The sequence below is a fragment of the Scyliorhinus canicula genome, chromosome 11 (genome assembly GCF_902713615.1).
Source record: "Scyliorhinus canicula chromosome 11, sScyCan1.1, whole genome shotgun sequence".
In the NCBI taxonomy this organism is placed as follows: Eukaryota; Metazoa; Chordata; class Chondrichthyes; order Carcharhiniformes; family Scyliorhinidae; genus Scyliorhinus; species Scyliorhinus canicula.
In genome coordinates, this window is record NC_052156.1 from 18,086,814 (window position 1) to 18,102,128 (window position 15,315).

The window sequence follows — 15,315 nt, forward strand, 5'->3', positions numbered from 1 at the left end:
GGATGCCCCTCCCATCTTCTGGCCTCCTGCCTATTATGGGCCGACTTAGAACATAGAACATAGAACAGTACAGCACAGAACAGGCCCTTCGGCCCTCAATGTTGTGCCGAGCCATGATCACCCTACTCAAACCCACGTATCCACCCTATACCCGTAACCCAACAACCCCCCCCCCCCTTAACCTTACTTTTATTAGGACACTACGGGCAATTTAGCATGGCCAATCCACCTAACCCGCACATCTTTGGACTGTGGGAGGAAACCGGAGCACCCGGAGGAAACCCACGCACAGAGGGGGAGGACGTGCAGACTCCACACAGACAGTGACCCAGCCGGGAATCGAACCTGGGACCCTGGAGCTGTGAAGCATTTATGCTAACCACCATGCTACCCTGCTGCCCCTATCTTTGGGAACTTATCTTTGGGAACTCAGAAAAGACATAGTGTGGTGCCCGGAGGCGAGTTTTACAGGGTGTGGTCTGTAGCTGTAGCATGTGTGCGCAAGGCCCCTGGCCAAACACGATAATACATATGTTGGGTGTAGCCATATAAAATAGCCACCTGCAAAGGACCATGGGAATTGTGGTCAATTTGGGACACAGACAGGTACACAGCCTCTGTGTATTGTGCAAAGAAACCAGACTTGGCTGAAACTTGTATCCATTAAGAGCCGATCACCATTTCCCCCAGGACAATAGAGAATGAATCAAGGAGTTACAACAGTAGCAGACTAACCGGCGCCACCCCCCCACTTATTTGGAACGGCCTACGTGCCTGGGGCAATGATAGCTGGACCCGCCCAGCTATCGAGGTATCCACCCCCTAATTGGCTGAGATCGATGAGGGTGATTGAAAACCTTATTGATCCATTGGACCTGGAGTAAGGACCGCCCAAAAGGGCGCGAAAGAGACAAAGGATAAAACGCCCTGAGCAATAGAGATCTGCCTCGGGACTGACCTGTGCGCAACCAACTGCAGCAGAACAACCAAGTTCAAGGACCTGTGACCATTCCTGAAGGACGAGCCCAGCTGAGACAAACCCACCAACTTCCAAATCGACCATGTGGACCCGGATAAAGGCCTAATCTTGCACAGTGCCGGTCACTCGATGTTAAGTAAAGGTCATCGTAGTCGTTCGGTGTAGTTTAGTACGGAACCGCGTGTATTATTGCATAGAGATACAAGTCTTGTCTTATTAATAAACTGTGTTTTTGAGCTAACATACTGGTTGTGTGGTCATTTGGTCAATATAAGAAACAGCTTGTGGTTCACATAAAGGCTAAGAGAAAGCAACATGGGGTATGGTGGTGGGAGGGTTGTAAGGGAGATGCAGGCAGGTGGGGTGTTGTTGGCCTCTACGAGATTGGGGGGGGTGATATGAGGAGTGAGGGATGAGAATGATGCCAGGAACACAGAGGTGGGGACTCATCCAAGCTGCCCTAATTATGTCATTCATCTTCCTTCAGCATTGTGTGCCTGTCCTGCTAATGATACTGGCAGCACTGACATCCTCTGCCACCTCTTCTCAGGCGCTGTTCAGTAAGACAGGCTTCATTTCACGTGGGCAGAGTGCTGGCCCATTTGCATCACCTGAATTTCGACTGAACAGCACTCAGAGCGGGAACGTGAATCCCACACGATTCAGTTCTGGCGGGAGAACATGGGGCTGAATTCTCCGCCGTCGGGATCTTCCGTTTTACCGGCAGCCCGGAGGTTTCCCGATGGCGTGGTGTGCCCCAGAATGGATAACCACATTGACCAGCCGGTGAAACGGAGAATCCCGACGGCATGACGGAGAAATCCGCCCGTAGTCTCCCAAACGGCGAATCCAGCCCCTATTGCCTCTTGTCCTTTGGGTCAAAGCTATGACTCTATTCAACACACCCTCTATAATTTTGTACCATTCATGCGCCTGGTGTCTCTGGTTCAATGCTCTACCCTGAGTTAATTTTGAGTTCCCTACCTATACCTTAAATGTTCCTGCCAACCGTTTCTCGTATTGTTCCAACCCAACAATTTCTCCTCTCTCTTTTCCCCTTCAGCCAATAAGAATTAAGAGCAGCTCATGATGAAAGCTGGATTGTGATGTCCTAGTGAACAGACTTTGTCTAAAGCGTATATAACGGAAACCTTGTTTTAAAAAAAACTGCAGCAACGGCAAGCAGCCACAACATCCTTACAACACCCCCTCCGCCAAAATCTCCTCCCCACTCTATCTGCTGCTACCCAAGGCGCCTGCTCCCCCCTTTTTTAAACTTTTAACCCAGAACCCCCAGCCCAAACAGAAAATGGGCCCCTCCCCCGCCACTGATGACTCAACAGTCCTGAAAAGAGTTGATGAACAGCTTCCACTTCGAGGTGAACCCCTTCTCTGCACCAATGGCGAACTTGATTTTCTCGAAGTGCAGGAACTCTGCCAAATCTCTCACCCACCCCCCTGCACTTAGCAGCTCAGAGTCCGGCCAGCACAACAAAATCCATCTCCGGGTTATCAAGGAGGCAAAGGCCCTCACATCGGTCTCTCTCCCCATCTGCACCCCCAGATTATCCATCACTCCAAATATTGCCACCTCCAGACTCAGAGCTACCATTATCCCCCAAATTCTTCTACATCATATCTGCAAATCCCTTCCGAAACCCCCTCAAACCTCGACATGCCCAAAACATGTGGACATGGTTCACCTGCCCCCCCCCCCCCCCCCCCGCACACCGTCCACACCTACCCTCCACCCCGGAAAGAACCCACTCATCCTGGACACTGTCACGTGGGCCTTTTGTACCACTTTCAACTCGATGAGACTTTGTCTTGCACATGACGAGGAAACAAAGCCACTTGCTTCCTCATGAAGTCCCTCATCTGCAGATACCCGAACCCATTCCCCTTTGGCAACTGGTGTGTCCCCTCCAGCTCCTCCAAATCTGCAAACTTCCCTCCAACAAACAAAGCCCTAAAATATTCTATCCCTACCTGCCCCCACCCCCGTAACCTCGCATCCAACTCCGCTGGGGTAAACCTGTGATTGTCGTAAATCGGCGCTCACATGCCTTCCATTCTAAAATGCTGCCGGCACTGGTCCCACACCCTCAACGCTGATACCACCACAGGGCTCGTAGAGTATCTGGCCAGCGAGGACAGCAATAGTGCCCTCAAACTAATTTCTTTACATGAGGCCGCCTCCACCGCCCATGCACCGACCACTCCTCCACTGCCCATTTCCTAACCTTTTCAATGTTCGCTGCCCAATAATAGTTTTGCAAGTTCGGCAAAGCTACCCCGACCTCCCCTGACAAACCCTCTCCAAGAGCACCCTCCTAGCTCGCAGAGCCTTACCCGCCCACTCAAACCTCAATTATCCTTCCTGAAAAAGGATTTGGGCACAAAGATCGGGACGTTCTGAAACACGAACAAAAACTTTGGCAACACCGTCGTCTTTGCCGCCTGGACCCGACCATACAATGACAATGGCAGCATATCCCACCCGCAAAGTCCACCTTCATTCCTCCACTAACCGTGCCAATTTCAACTTATGCAGCTGGCCTAACTCCACGCCACTTGGCTATTTAAAAAAAAAATATTTTTTTATTCTCCTCCTTTTTCACATTTTCTCCCCAATTTACACCCAACAATAAACAATAATCAGTAACGAATATAATGTCAATCCCCATATCAATAACAATGATCCCATTCTTCCACCAAACCCCCAAACATTAGCCCGCATGTTCACATAAACAAATGAAGAAAAGGAATCAGGAATCATCCATAGTCACCATTAACACACACAGTCCTTCTCCCCCCAACCCCCTAATGTTCGATGTGATCCAATTCTTGAAAGTGCATAATGAATAACGCCCATGAATTGTCGAACCCCTCCATCGTTCCCCTCAGTTCAAATTTGACCGTTTCAAGCGTCAGGAATTCCAGCAGGTTCCCCCCCCTCCCCAATGCCAGGGCACAGGGTGGAGGTTGATCTCCACCCTGACAGGATCAACCTTTGGGCGATCAACGAGGCGAAGGCTACAACATCTGCCTCCGCGCCCGTTTCCAACCCCGGCTGGTCCAACACCTCGAACACGGCCTCTGGGTCCAGTTTTACATGCACCACTTAATGTAACCATTTTTATGGACATTTTTATGTTGTGATGCTTTCCTTTTACTGGCCTGCAGGGTTTGTTGAACGGGTGACCCTTTAATACTGAAACAATTATTCTCTTCTAATATGAGGTATTAATACTCATTCAGACTTGTCTGTTTGAGCAGATTTCTTCGATAGACTGAAACTAATAGCAATTTTAACTTTAAAGAAATTTCAGCCTTAACATCATTCTTTGTTCTCATTATTTCTTTATTAAAGTTAGTAAAAAAGTCCAACAAAACCTAATAGCAAAATGTATTCCAGCAAATCTTAAAAGAAAATTAGCAAAGAACTGCAAAATATTTGGAGTGAAATTAGTATCTTCATTGCAACAATACTTTATCTCAATGGTCTTTGCAATGACAAGCAACCGTTTGTTTGTAGCATTTATGCCGTTTGCTACCTTGCAACTGTTAATCTAAAAAAGTGGTTAAGCACATTCTACTTTACAAAATTGTTCCAGCTGAAGCTTTCTTTAATTGTTTAGCTTTTGAGCAATGTCCCTGTTTGTTCCCTTTTGTACACTTATTTTCTCCCCTTTCCCTTCTTGCGGGGCAGCTGAGAGGGCAAGTGGACAAGCTTCTCTTCGACCAACTCCAATTCTGCTCTGGAATTGGCTGCTGGGATAGCACTGTGCGACAGTCTGTAACTTTCCATCCATACAGAGGATAACCTGGACTCCTTTTAGCACCAAAATCGATAACAGCACTGCTGAGACCAGGAGCTCCATGTGTGAGAAGTTACAGTATGCAACTGTATTCTGCCGCTCCAAGCTCTTCTTTGGTGCATCAAACAATAGTCTTTGTGCAAGCATAATTGCAGAATTCTGCAAGCATCTGATCAACAGAATATTGAAAAATGATACTCTAAAGAATCAAAGATTAAGCAAAAACAGCTTTGATTGTACACCAGATAAATAGACTAGGTAATAGACTCAAAAATATTCCTTTTACATTAGCAATGTTTATTTGTATGAAGTGTTTCCACTTGGCAACTTTGGAAGCCAATGACCCTTGTGGGCATGTATGAGGGTGTTTGTGCTTTGGGGATGAGACATTGAGTCCAGTCTAGTGTAAGGCAGTAAGCGGACACTCATTATATATCCATAGTGAATTTTTGTGCTGGTAATTTGTGAATTGTTGGAGCTATCTGTATTCACATGAACATTCTTTATATGTTGCACTGAGCATAAACATATAGGGAGGCAGTGGTATAGTGGTATTGTCACTGGACTAGTTATGCAGTGACCTAACGTAATGCTCTGGGGACCCACGTTCAAATCCCACCACAGTCGTTGGGTGAAATTTGAATTCAATAAAAATCTGAAATTTAATGTCTAATGATGACCATTGTCGATTGTTGTAAGAATCCACCTGGTTCACTAATGTGCTTTAGGGAAGGAAGTCTGCTGTCCTTACCTTGTGTGGCCTATACTTCAGACCCACAGCTAAGTGGTTGACTCTTAAATGCCCTCTGAAATGGCAAACCACTCAGTTCTAGGGCAATTTGGGATGGGCAATAAATGTTGGCCCAGCCAGCGACACCCACATCCCCGAATGAACTTTAAAAAAAAAGCAATTTGAGCCAAGTCTTTTGAGGCAGCACAATGGTTGGTCTTGGGTGACTGCCTGTGTGGAGTTTGCACTTTCTCCCCATGCCTGCATGGGTTTCCTCCGGGTGCTCTGGTTTCCTCCCACAGTCCAAAGATGTGCAGGTTAGGTGGATTGGCTATGTTAAATTGTCCCCGAGTGTCCAATGATGTGGTTAGGTGGATTGGCCATGCTAAATTGTCCCCGAGTGTCCCAAGCTGTGCAGGTTAGGTGGGGTTATGGGATTGCGGAGAGGGGAGGGCGCTAGGTAGGGTGCTCTTTCCAAGGGTCGGTTCAGACTAGATGGGCCGAATGGTCTCCTGCACTGTCGGGATTCTATGATTTTGATCACTTACATTCGCTCTTGCTGACCAAATATCTGTTACCCCTATCCCTCTCTGAGCTAGCAATTGAGCATAATTAGAGAACTATCATAAAAACTCTGTGCTCCATTTTTATGTCAAAGTTATGCAGTAATTATGGATACAGCAGCATAATGTTTATGTTACTTGCATAGCAATCAGGAGGCTTGGATTAATGATCCAGAGATACAAGTTCAAATTCCACCATAGCAGCTGGGGATTTTAAATTCAATTAATTTCATATCAGTAATTGTGAGCATGAAACTCTGAATTGTTATAAAAACTAATCTGGTTCACTGATATCCTTTAAGAAACAAAATCTGCTGTTCTTACTTGGTCTGGTCTATACGTGACTCCAGACCCACAGGAACGGGAGTGACCTCTAACTGCGCTTTGAGATGGCCAAGTAAGTCATTCCGTTGTATTCAACAAAGTTGTTGACAGGTACCTTCTCAAAGGCAATCAGACGTGGGCAACATTTGCAGGCCTAAGCAGCAATGCCTATTTCCTGGGAATCAAAACAAACCTCATTATGAATTTGGCATATTAAGGAATGGTTCAGCAACTTTGGAATGCAACAAGTCAGCGGTATATTATTTCTCCTCTTTGCTTTCCCTGTTTCTGGTGTGTCATTCTTGGCTGAGAGGGTGGGAAGATGTACATGAGGAGGATGGGAGAAAATATTACAATGCCAGTCTCTTCCACAGCTCCAAGTTGTGAGCTATACCATGGCCCAGGTGGATGTTTTGGAGCAGCTCTCCACATTGTGATGGAACCCGTAGTTTCCAAGCTTGTATTTTTGAGACAGACCCTAATTGTAAAACTGATCTTTCCAGTTTCTAAGGAAACTAAACTTGAAACTGAGATCGGAAAGCAAAACGTCTGGGAGATTGAAACCGGCTGAAACCATATAAAAGGATACAGAGACACCAATGCTCAGATGTTGATTCCAGTGGTACAGTACAAGCAGCCTGAAGATGATAGAGGCTAGTTCTAGTAGTTGATATCAGGCAAATAGAGAGTTGCTCTGGCTATTTCCATTACCTGGAGAAAACAATGGTGGATCTAAGCCCTCCAGACTGTCGTAAGCAGAGTTGAGGAGGGTCTGCAGACATGTGCCACTCAGGTTGGTGGGGATCAAGTTAAATTCTGGAAAAGGAGCTGAAATTCTCAGTGAGGAAGACAGCATTTTGAAGTACTTTATGACTTATCAAATGATGTACATGCTGTCTTAGTTGTAACACAATTATATACATTTAATGCGTAATGCATAGTTTCAAATCGACTGTAGGTTTCCTGTTAGTTCATCTTTCACTTATGTTGATTCTGGGTTTTAGGGTATAGGTGGTAACCCAAGATAACATTTAGTGTTTAATTTTTTTGACTCTTGTATAATGAAAAAACATCTTTGGTTTTAAACTGTGGAATCTTGTGGCTTCATTCCATCAGTAAATAACTGGAATTTCAGATATCTTTATTGAAACAAAAGTACTGATCTTGAGCAAAATTATAATAATATTCCTTAGGCTTCTTCGCAAATTATTTCTTATATTTCCACTGGCCTGGAGTCTCAATGCTCGTTTTGACTGATATTTCCAGACACTAGGAACCTATTGCAATTTGCCTATCCTCTCAGTTATTAGCGTGACTAGTCCACCCTGCCCTTGGTGTGGATGCAGCCATGCAGCGCATAAGCACACACCCAAAACGACCAATTTCAGGGCTAAAGAACAAATGTGCTGGAGAACAAATGTTCCTGTGGCAAGCACAGTGGCAGGATTTATGGGGTATAACTTTGGAGCATATTGTTGCCCAGGCTGATTTTAGTGCAAGTACTGCGAGGGAGACTAAAATTTATACATTAGCTGATTTAGCTGACATGGATGCTTTCTATCTGGCTGATGCACATTCTTAACCTTTCTCTGCCAATTTTATCCAGCCCTATTGCTGGAAGCTGCTGGCTCTTTGCTAAGGTACAGTCAGTTCCACGGGTCCAGGAAGCTACTTGCCAAAACGGACATTATTCAGGTTTAGGTGACCTCAGGGAGGGCTGACAGACTATTCAACCAGATGGAAGAAACATCAGACAATCCTGACCTGTGTTCAATGCCAGGTGCATTGGATGAGGTGCCCCAAACAAGCTTTGCGCCGGGCACAAGCCATCAGACTCGCCTGGTACCATCTGGATCACTAATCAGATTTAAATGAGCTATTAGGTTCATCTAAATAGGTGCGGCCTGTTTGAGGTCACAGTCTCCCACTGCTAGGAGTCACAAATCTATGGCATCCTGGCACTGCCCTGGTGGTGCCAGGGGCAGTGCCCATGTGCTGGGTTGGCAGTGCCTGGTGAGGTAAGTGTGGGGATTTACCGGTGAAAAATTCCCCCAGTGGGTGAATACAGGTTTGGATCTCACCAAAAAAGCTGGCGGGTCATTTTTTGGGTGAATTATGTCCCAAGTATTTGTTGGTGAGCAAAGAAAAATAGGCAAATGCTGGAAGCAATGAGACCTTTAGTGGTATACTGTAAATATCTGGCTCAGACACGGCAAAATTACTAGAATAGGTTTAAATTCCTGAAGTTGGCTTATTTGACTTAAGTAGTGATGGTGTTCCAGCTGGAGAAAAAGAGGGGTGGCACAGTGGTTAGCACTGCTGCCTCACAACACCAGGCACTGGGTTCAATTCTGGCCTTGGGTGACTGGAGTTTGCACTTTCTTCCCATATCTGCGAGGGTTTCCTCCGGGTGCTCCGGTTTCCTCCCACAGTCCAAAGATGCACAGGTTAAGTGGGGCTACGGGGATAGGGCGGGGAAGTGGGCCTAGGTAGGTGCTCTTTCAGAGAAAAGGCTGCCTTGTGCTGTAGGAATTCTAAGAATTCTAAAATTTGGGGAACAATTGGTATTAGTAGGATGGGATTAGTACGATGCGGTGCTGGTGAATCTGGCTGAAACAGAGGTGGACCGTTTCCCTGTCCAAATTGGGACCCGAATGTAACTGTTAGGATCTTGGTTACAATTTTATGGAACGCATGGGTGGAAGGTACAATGCAAAATTCCCTGGTCACGGCTACTGGCATTCAGTGCTTGAAATTGTGGGGTTATATGGAAGAGAATTGCTTCTCCTGGCTCCACTGAAATATTGCAGTGCGCTGCTAGCACGGCCTCACCCCATCCTGGCTTTGACTCCCTCTCCCCTCCCAGCACCTACACATGGGTCTCTGCCAGCAACCTGCTTGGCCAACATTCCTGAGGTCAAAGATCAGTCTGCACTCCAGTCGTCAGATAACCTGCTAAATACAGGTAAAGCTAAAAAAATTAATAAATACAGATAAAGCTCGGTCTCAACATCACGACAGCCGAGAAACTGGCCAACCAGTGCATTCTGTTATTTGACCAACCAGGGACCAATGTCGATTCCACAGTTCTGGATCGTGATTGGTTGTGTGATTGCCTGCTGAAAAGTGCAGGCAATACCACATTATATGGCGTACACAATATTGAATTAGCCTACTGAGATGCTCACACATAAAAGAATATCCATTTAGGTGCCGTACCCCAGGGTTTCAAGTGAAAATGACCACCTTCATATGAAATATTTACAAAATAAAGAGGACGATTCTGAATTCCCAATCTAAGAGTCTGATTTTTCCTGACAATGGGTCCCTATCCACCCCTTGTAGCACTGACATGTGAACTGCTCTCTCATGCTTTGTACATCTTCAGAATGTAATTCTCCACGGGCTGTTAACACAGAGCCTGCGGAACTACGAACAGAGAGAATTTCAAAGCTTTTGGGATCAAGCTGCAGGTAAGTTCTGGATTCAGGATCCTTCCGTACACATCGTCCATGGCCTCTGCAAATAGCCCTGCTGCACAACATGGCAGCTGTAGTAGTGTTTAGAACGTATCTTCCAAGCTCCTTGTCAATGTAAAGCTTCAGTGCCTCACAGCGCTCCTACCAGAAAAAGTACAAACACTTGTTAAGAGAGTTTAAGAATCAGAACTACATTTTTAAGAACATTGAAAATGTTGAAAAGTTAACACGGCATTTTGGCATATTGATGAGTTCTGCCATGAAGTAACAGATTTAGGGTCTCACACTGTAACGACCAACTCCCAATGGATTATCCGAGCAAGGCGCAGAAGGTGGGAATGACTCAATACAACCAAGTTACAAGTTGGGTCAACATAGATGTCTCCAGCTCACAGCCATTTGTTCTGCAGATGGACTCAAAAGGTCAACACCGTTCTCCCTCCCCAGATGCTGCTGGGTTTATTCAGCATTTTGTCACATGTCCTCAATTGAATGTGTTTACATGGCTGGGAATGAAATACCTACCATAGTGCGTGAAAAGTTCAAATCTCCCCATAGAACCACTCCAGAGGCCCCCATGGCCGCGCTCTCTCCAATGGTGTGTACCAAGTCAATCTGGAAAATGACAAGTAAAGACGCAAATTGCATATTGGAAACAGCGGAGTTTGAACTCATGAGATCAAAATATTTTTCAAGTTATTTTGGAGTAATGTACAACAGCACATGCGATAAGAAAAAGAAAAATGAAGCCACTTGTGTCTATCAAAGGTGATCTCGAGCCAGCTGATGGTTGGGTCTGAAAAGCACCATCCAGGTTAGTTGTCTTTTCTTTATGTCTCCCTCATGCCTCATACACAGTTCCTATTAGACTAAAAATATCACAGTGAGTGCATTGTCTAGGTATGAATGCACGTTCTAATGTTCCCCAAGGTTGGTATACTGCCACCTCCCAAATCCTTTCTCATTCCCTTAAGATCCTTCCCCCTTCCCCAGCTTAAGCTTCACTCTCTGCCACCTACTACTACCTATCAGAAACAGACAGATCAATCCTGGCACCTGTGAATTTCACCTTGATACCAGCTGCTTGCACTTGTGAAAGAGCTGGAAAATTTCAATATGAATCCACATTTATTGACAGCTGAACATTTCCTGGAATAAATACCAGAAATGACAGAGTAATGCAGAGGGGTAGAGCAGCTTATAAACTATTTCCCCAGCATAGCTTTGGTGGGAAATCTACCTCACAATGTATCAGTGTTTAAATATTTTGCTCTGAGGGGGGGTCATTGCTCCAACCAGATTTTTTTTTCCTTGGGCTGGATTTTACAGGCACCCTGAGCAGTGAGTTGGCAGGCAAGAGGACGGGGAGGAGCCAAAAATTGGGCGCCTACCCACCTGCGCTCACCAGTGGCAGGGGAGGCAATGGGAGGCCCTCCCACTGCTGCTGGGATTTTTTTCCTGCGGGAAAGGCCCACAAGAAACCTGGCAGGATTCACTGGACACGTTGGTGGCGGGGGTGGCAAGGTGCGGTGCCTCCTTTTCCGGCCCCCCGCATGTCCAGAGGGGCACACCCTCATGAGCTCTCCAGCCCCTGCTTCCCTGTGCACCCTCAGCACCCCCCCCCCCCCCCCCCCCCCCCCCCCCCCCCCCCCCCAACCCCAGCCATCAAATGGCAGCCGGTGAGCCTGCCAAGGCACTGCCCGCAGCGGAAAGTTCAGCCCCTTTCCTTTCAAGTTGTGTATATAATCTTTCAGCTACTTTAATATTTAAATGTTTTTCAATTGCAGCACGTCTTCGCTCAAATTCCTTCCTGACATTGCCAGCGTGGACAAGTTTCCAGAAAGCAACAACTTGCAGTTTGATGGCCCTTTTAATATCGTAAAAGGCATTTCACAGAGGAAATAAGGAATGCACAAAACTTTATTTTGCAGCGCATCTTAATGGAATGGCAAGAGAGATGGTGAAGTGGAAGGAAGCAATTTCAAAGTTTAAAACTCCATTGCAAAGATAGTTGAACAATAGTTGATAGTTTGGCAGCACGGTAGCACAAGTGGATAGCACTGTGGCTTCACAGCTCCAGGGTCCCAGGTTCGATTCCCCGCTGGGTCACTCACTGTGCGGAGTCTGCACGTTCTCCCCGTGTGCGCGTGAGTTTCCTCCGGGTGCTCCGGTTTCCTCCCACAGTCCAAAGACGTGCAGGTTAGGTGGATTGGTCATGATAAATTGCCCTTAGTATCCAAAAAGGTTCGGAGGAGTTATTGGGTTCTGGGGATAGGGTGGAAGTCAGGGCTTAAAGTGGGTCAGTGCACACTCGATGGGCCGAATGGTCTCCTTCTGCACTGTATGTTCTATGTTCTAATTCCAGATATTTTCCTAGCTAGCGGGTATATACAGCAAGTATTAAAGGTGGACATTTGTTTGCCTTTTTTGTTAGATAATGCATCTCTTGGTGCTTCACCGACCTATAGCAGGAAGCAAGGCCAAATACAAAAACTGCTGAAACTGGGACGGAGTCAGAATCTCGCAATCCTTGCTACCAACAACCTAAATTATTTCATGGAATGCCATTTGACGTATTCTGGAACAATGTGTCGCTTACCTCAGAAAGGAAGTCAAGTGTTTTGATGTAGGTATATATGGAGTAGACCAAAACAGGCAGGGTATCACTGGCTGGATCAAGGGCAGCAACACGGAGAGCCTCCTTAATCTTGTAGTGAACAAACTTTTGAACATTATTTGAAGATTTTAGTTTCTCAGGGATGTAGATACTGGGATACAGGCATCGTGACGCCTTCCAGAGCCATGCTAGCTGGTCATTTCTAGGGATATCTTCCTCATTGCAATGACCTGTGTAATTGTTTGGTGCATCTTCCTTGAAATAATTATAGCAGTCTGGAAACTTATAGAAGCCCCAGTAACCCTTTGGTCTCAAAGCCCGTCCTAGTTCTAGTGTTTGCCTCATAAAATTCTGAGCAGCAGTTTCATATTCCTTCTTGGCAATCCGGAGAATCTCACTCTCGGGTAAATATGGGTATTTGCTTCTTACTAGTTCTTCAGATTCTTTCCTGTAGATATCGAGAGATCCCCAGTTACGGTCCCAAAGTGGTCGCCAGGCTTCCCAATCGATCACTGCGAGACCATGGAAGTCTTGGCCCAGTAAATTGGCAATGTCTTTTGTAGCTACTGTGAGGTGGTTGGACAGACTGGCCTTCTGCACAAGGCCACCATTCACTGGGGTCCCCTCAGCAGTGTAGAATGGGTAGAGCCCCAATTTTTTCTTGTAAAATATGGTGATATTCTCCCCAACAAAGCTCTCATTTTCATTTTCGACTATATCGAAGGCACTCAGATCCAAGTCAACATTGAATTTAGTCTTACAGCCTGCAGTAGGCGTGTTCCAAATCACAATAAATGGTTTATTGTGGATCAGTGGTGAGGCCGATGCTGGTTTAAATTCTACCCCCCTTATAATGGCTGGATGGGTGGAGAGATAAAATAAAGTGCCTGCGAGTAGTGTGAGACCTGATAACATGGCTGTGGCTCTTTTCGCAGCAGCTGGTGAAGATCTCCCAGTTAGATCAATCTGTAAGATATGAACCAAAAAAGGAAGTTCATTTGGAAATCAAAGAAATGCCAGGTCAAGCTATCAAACATTCTAGATCCATTGTATCATGCAGTGAAGGACCAAAGTTTGATCCCTGTTCCGTGCTGAGTTAAGTGACCTCAGCCAGAACAACGTTTGGAACGCTACCATTGAGTTTAGGCTAGAAATATGGTTCACCCATTTGTGCCTCTGTGTTGATGTAAGATGAGGACAAGAACTTCTTCCAGTAAAATAACCTGTTGATCAATATCTCACTTCAAGATGAAGAATGCCACCTCAGTCAAGCTCCAGAAGGTTTGCCTGCACCAATGGAAGTACAGCGAGTAAGAATTAATGGATAGATCTTGACTCTGTGCAGCAGTATAAAGCAGGTGATAGCTAATTTTCTGATTCCACTGACTTCAATTGAGAGATGTAAAAGGGGCTTCCCACTTGCCCAGTATTACATACTGCACAAAGTCAAGATCTTCACCAGAAGAGGGAAGCCATAAAATAAATAACACTAAATTACCAAGAAAAGGCTGAGTTATATTAGTGACATCTATTATTCCAATCTAAATGATAGCCTTTTCGAAGTTCAATATTATTAAATAGCAATACCGTTCAAAATATAAAATACAAAGTACAAAAATACCTTTCAGCTGATGCCACACTATCATGTTAGTTGCTTGACACCCCAGCAAGTGGGGAAAAACATGCTCGACCTCATCCTCACTTATCTGCCAGTTGTAGATGCATATGTCCATGATGGTATCGTTAGGAGTGATCATCGCACAGTCACGTTGAGGATACCCTTTATTGTGTTGTGTGGCACTACCCCTGTGTTAAATGGGATAGACTTCAAACAGATATAGTAACTAAAGACTGGGCATCCATGAGACGCTGTGGGCCATCAGTAGCAGAATTGTATTCAACCACAATCTGTAATCTCATGGCCGGGCATATCCCCCACTCTACTGTGATCACCAAGGCAGGGGGTCAACCCTGGTTCAATGAAGAGTGCAAGAAAACATGCCAGGAGCAACACCAGGCATACTTAAAAATGAGGTGTCAACCTGGTGAAGCTACAAAACAGGACTACTTGTGGGCCAAACAACATAAGCAACAACTAATAGACAGAGCTAAGCAATTCCACAACCAAAGGATCAGTTCAAAGTTTTGCAGTCTGCCACATCCAGCCCTGAATGGTGGTGGACAATTAAACAACCCGCTGGAGGAGGAGGCTCCACAAATATCCCCATCTTAAATGATGGAGACAACCAGCACATCAGTGTGAATGACAAGGCTGAAGCATTCACAATAATTTTCAACCAGAGGTGCTGAGTGGATGATCCATCTCGGCTCGGCCAGAGATCCCCAGTATCACAGATGCCAGTCTTCAGCCAATTCGATTCACCCCACATGAAATCAAGAATTAGCTGAAGGCACTGGATTCTTCAAAGGCCATGGGCCCTGACAAAATTCCGGCAATAGTACTGAAGACTTGTGCTACAGAACTTGCCCGGCCCTAGCCAAGCTGTTTCAGTACAGCTACAACACTGACATCTACTCGTAAATGTGGACAATTTTTTTTTTTAAAACAGACAATTTTATTGAGGTATTGTTGGCATTGTAAACAGTAACAATATGCATTAGTGTGCAGATACCAATTACAAAAAACATAGTGCAAATAACAGTACAATACCACTCTCGCAGATAGACCCGCCTATTCTTTCCCCCTACTCTACACTATTCTACCCCCCCCCCCCGTCGATCAGTTCCCCGCGAAGAAGTCGATGAATGGTTGCCACCTCCGGGCGAACCCCGATAGTGATC

General features: G+C 45.7%; 1 protein-coding gene across 8 annotated transcripts in view; it reads right to left on the minus strand.

The window, feature by feature from the left end:
- Positions 1-4,322: 4,322 nt before the first annotated feature.
- The window catches only part of LOC119973867 (hyaluronidase-1-like), a 67,972-nt gene continuing 56,979 nt past the window's right edge, over positions 4,323-15,315 (minus strand). For 7 of the 8 annotated variants that reach the window (XM_038812375.1, XM_038812374.1, XM_038812376.1 and 4 more), the window contains 3 exons: positions 12,496-13,479; positions 10,422-10,511; positions 4,323-10,037 (listed from right to left, as the gene is read on the minus strand). In XM_038812375.1, coding sequence (XP_038668303.1) covers positions 9,714-10,037; positions 10,422-10,511; positions 12,496-13,479 — 1,398 coding nt within the window. In that variant the 3' untranslated portion in view covers positions 4,323-9,713. Of the gene's footprint in view, positions 10,038-10,421; positions 10,512-12,495; positions 13,480-13,677; positions 13,955-15,315 lie in introns of those variants that run through there. The other variant, XM_038812382.1, reaches the window with a different exon arrangement.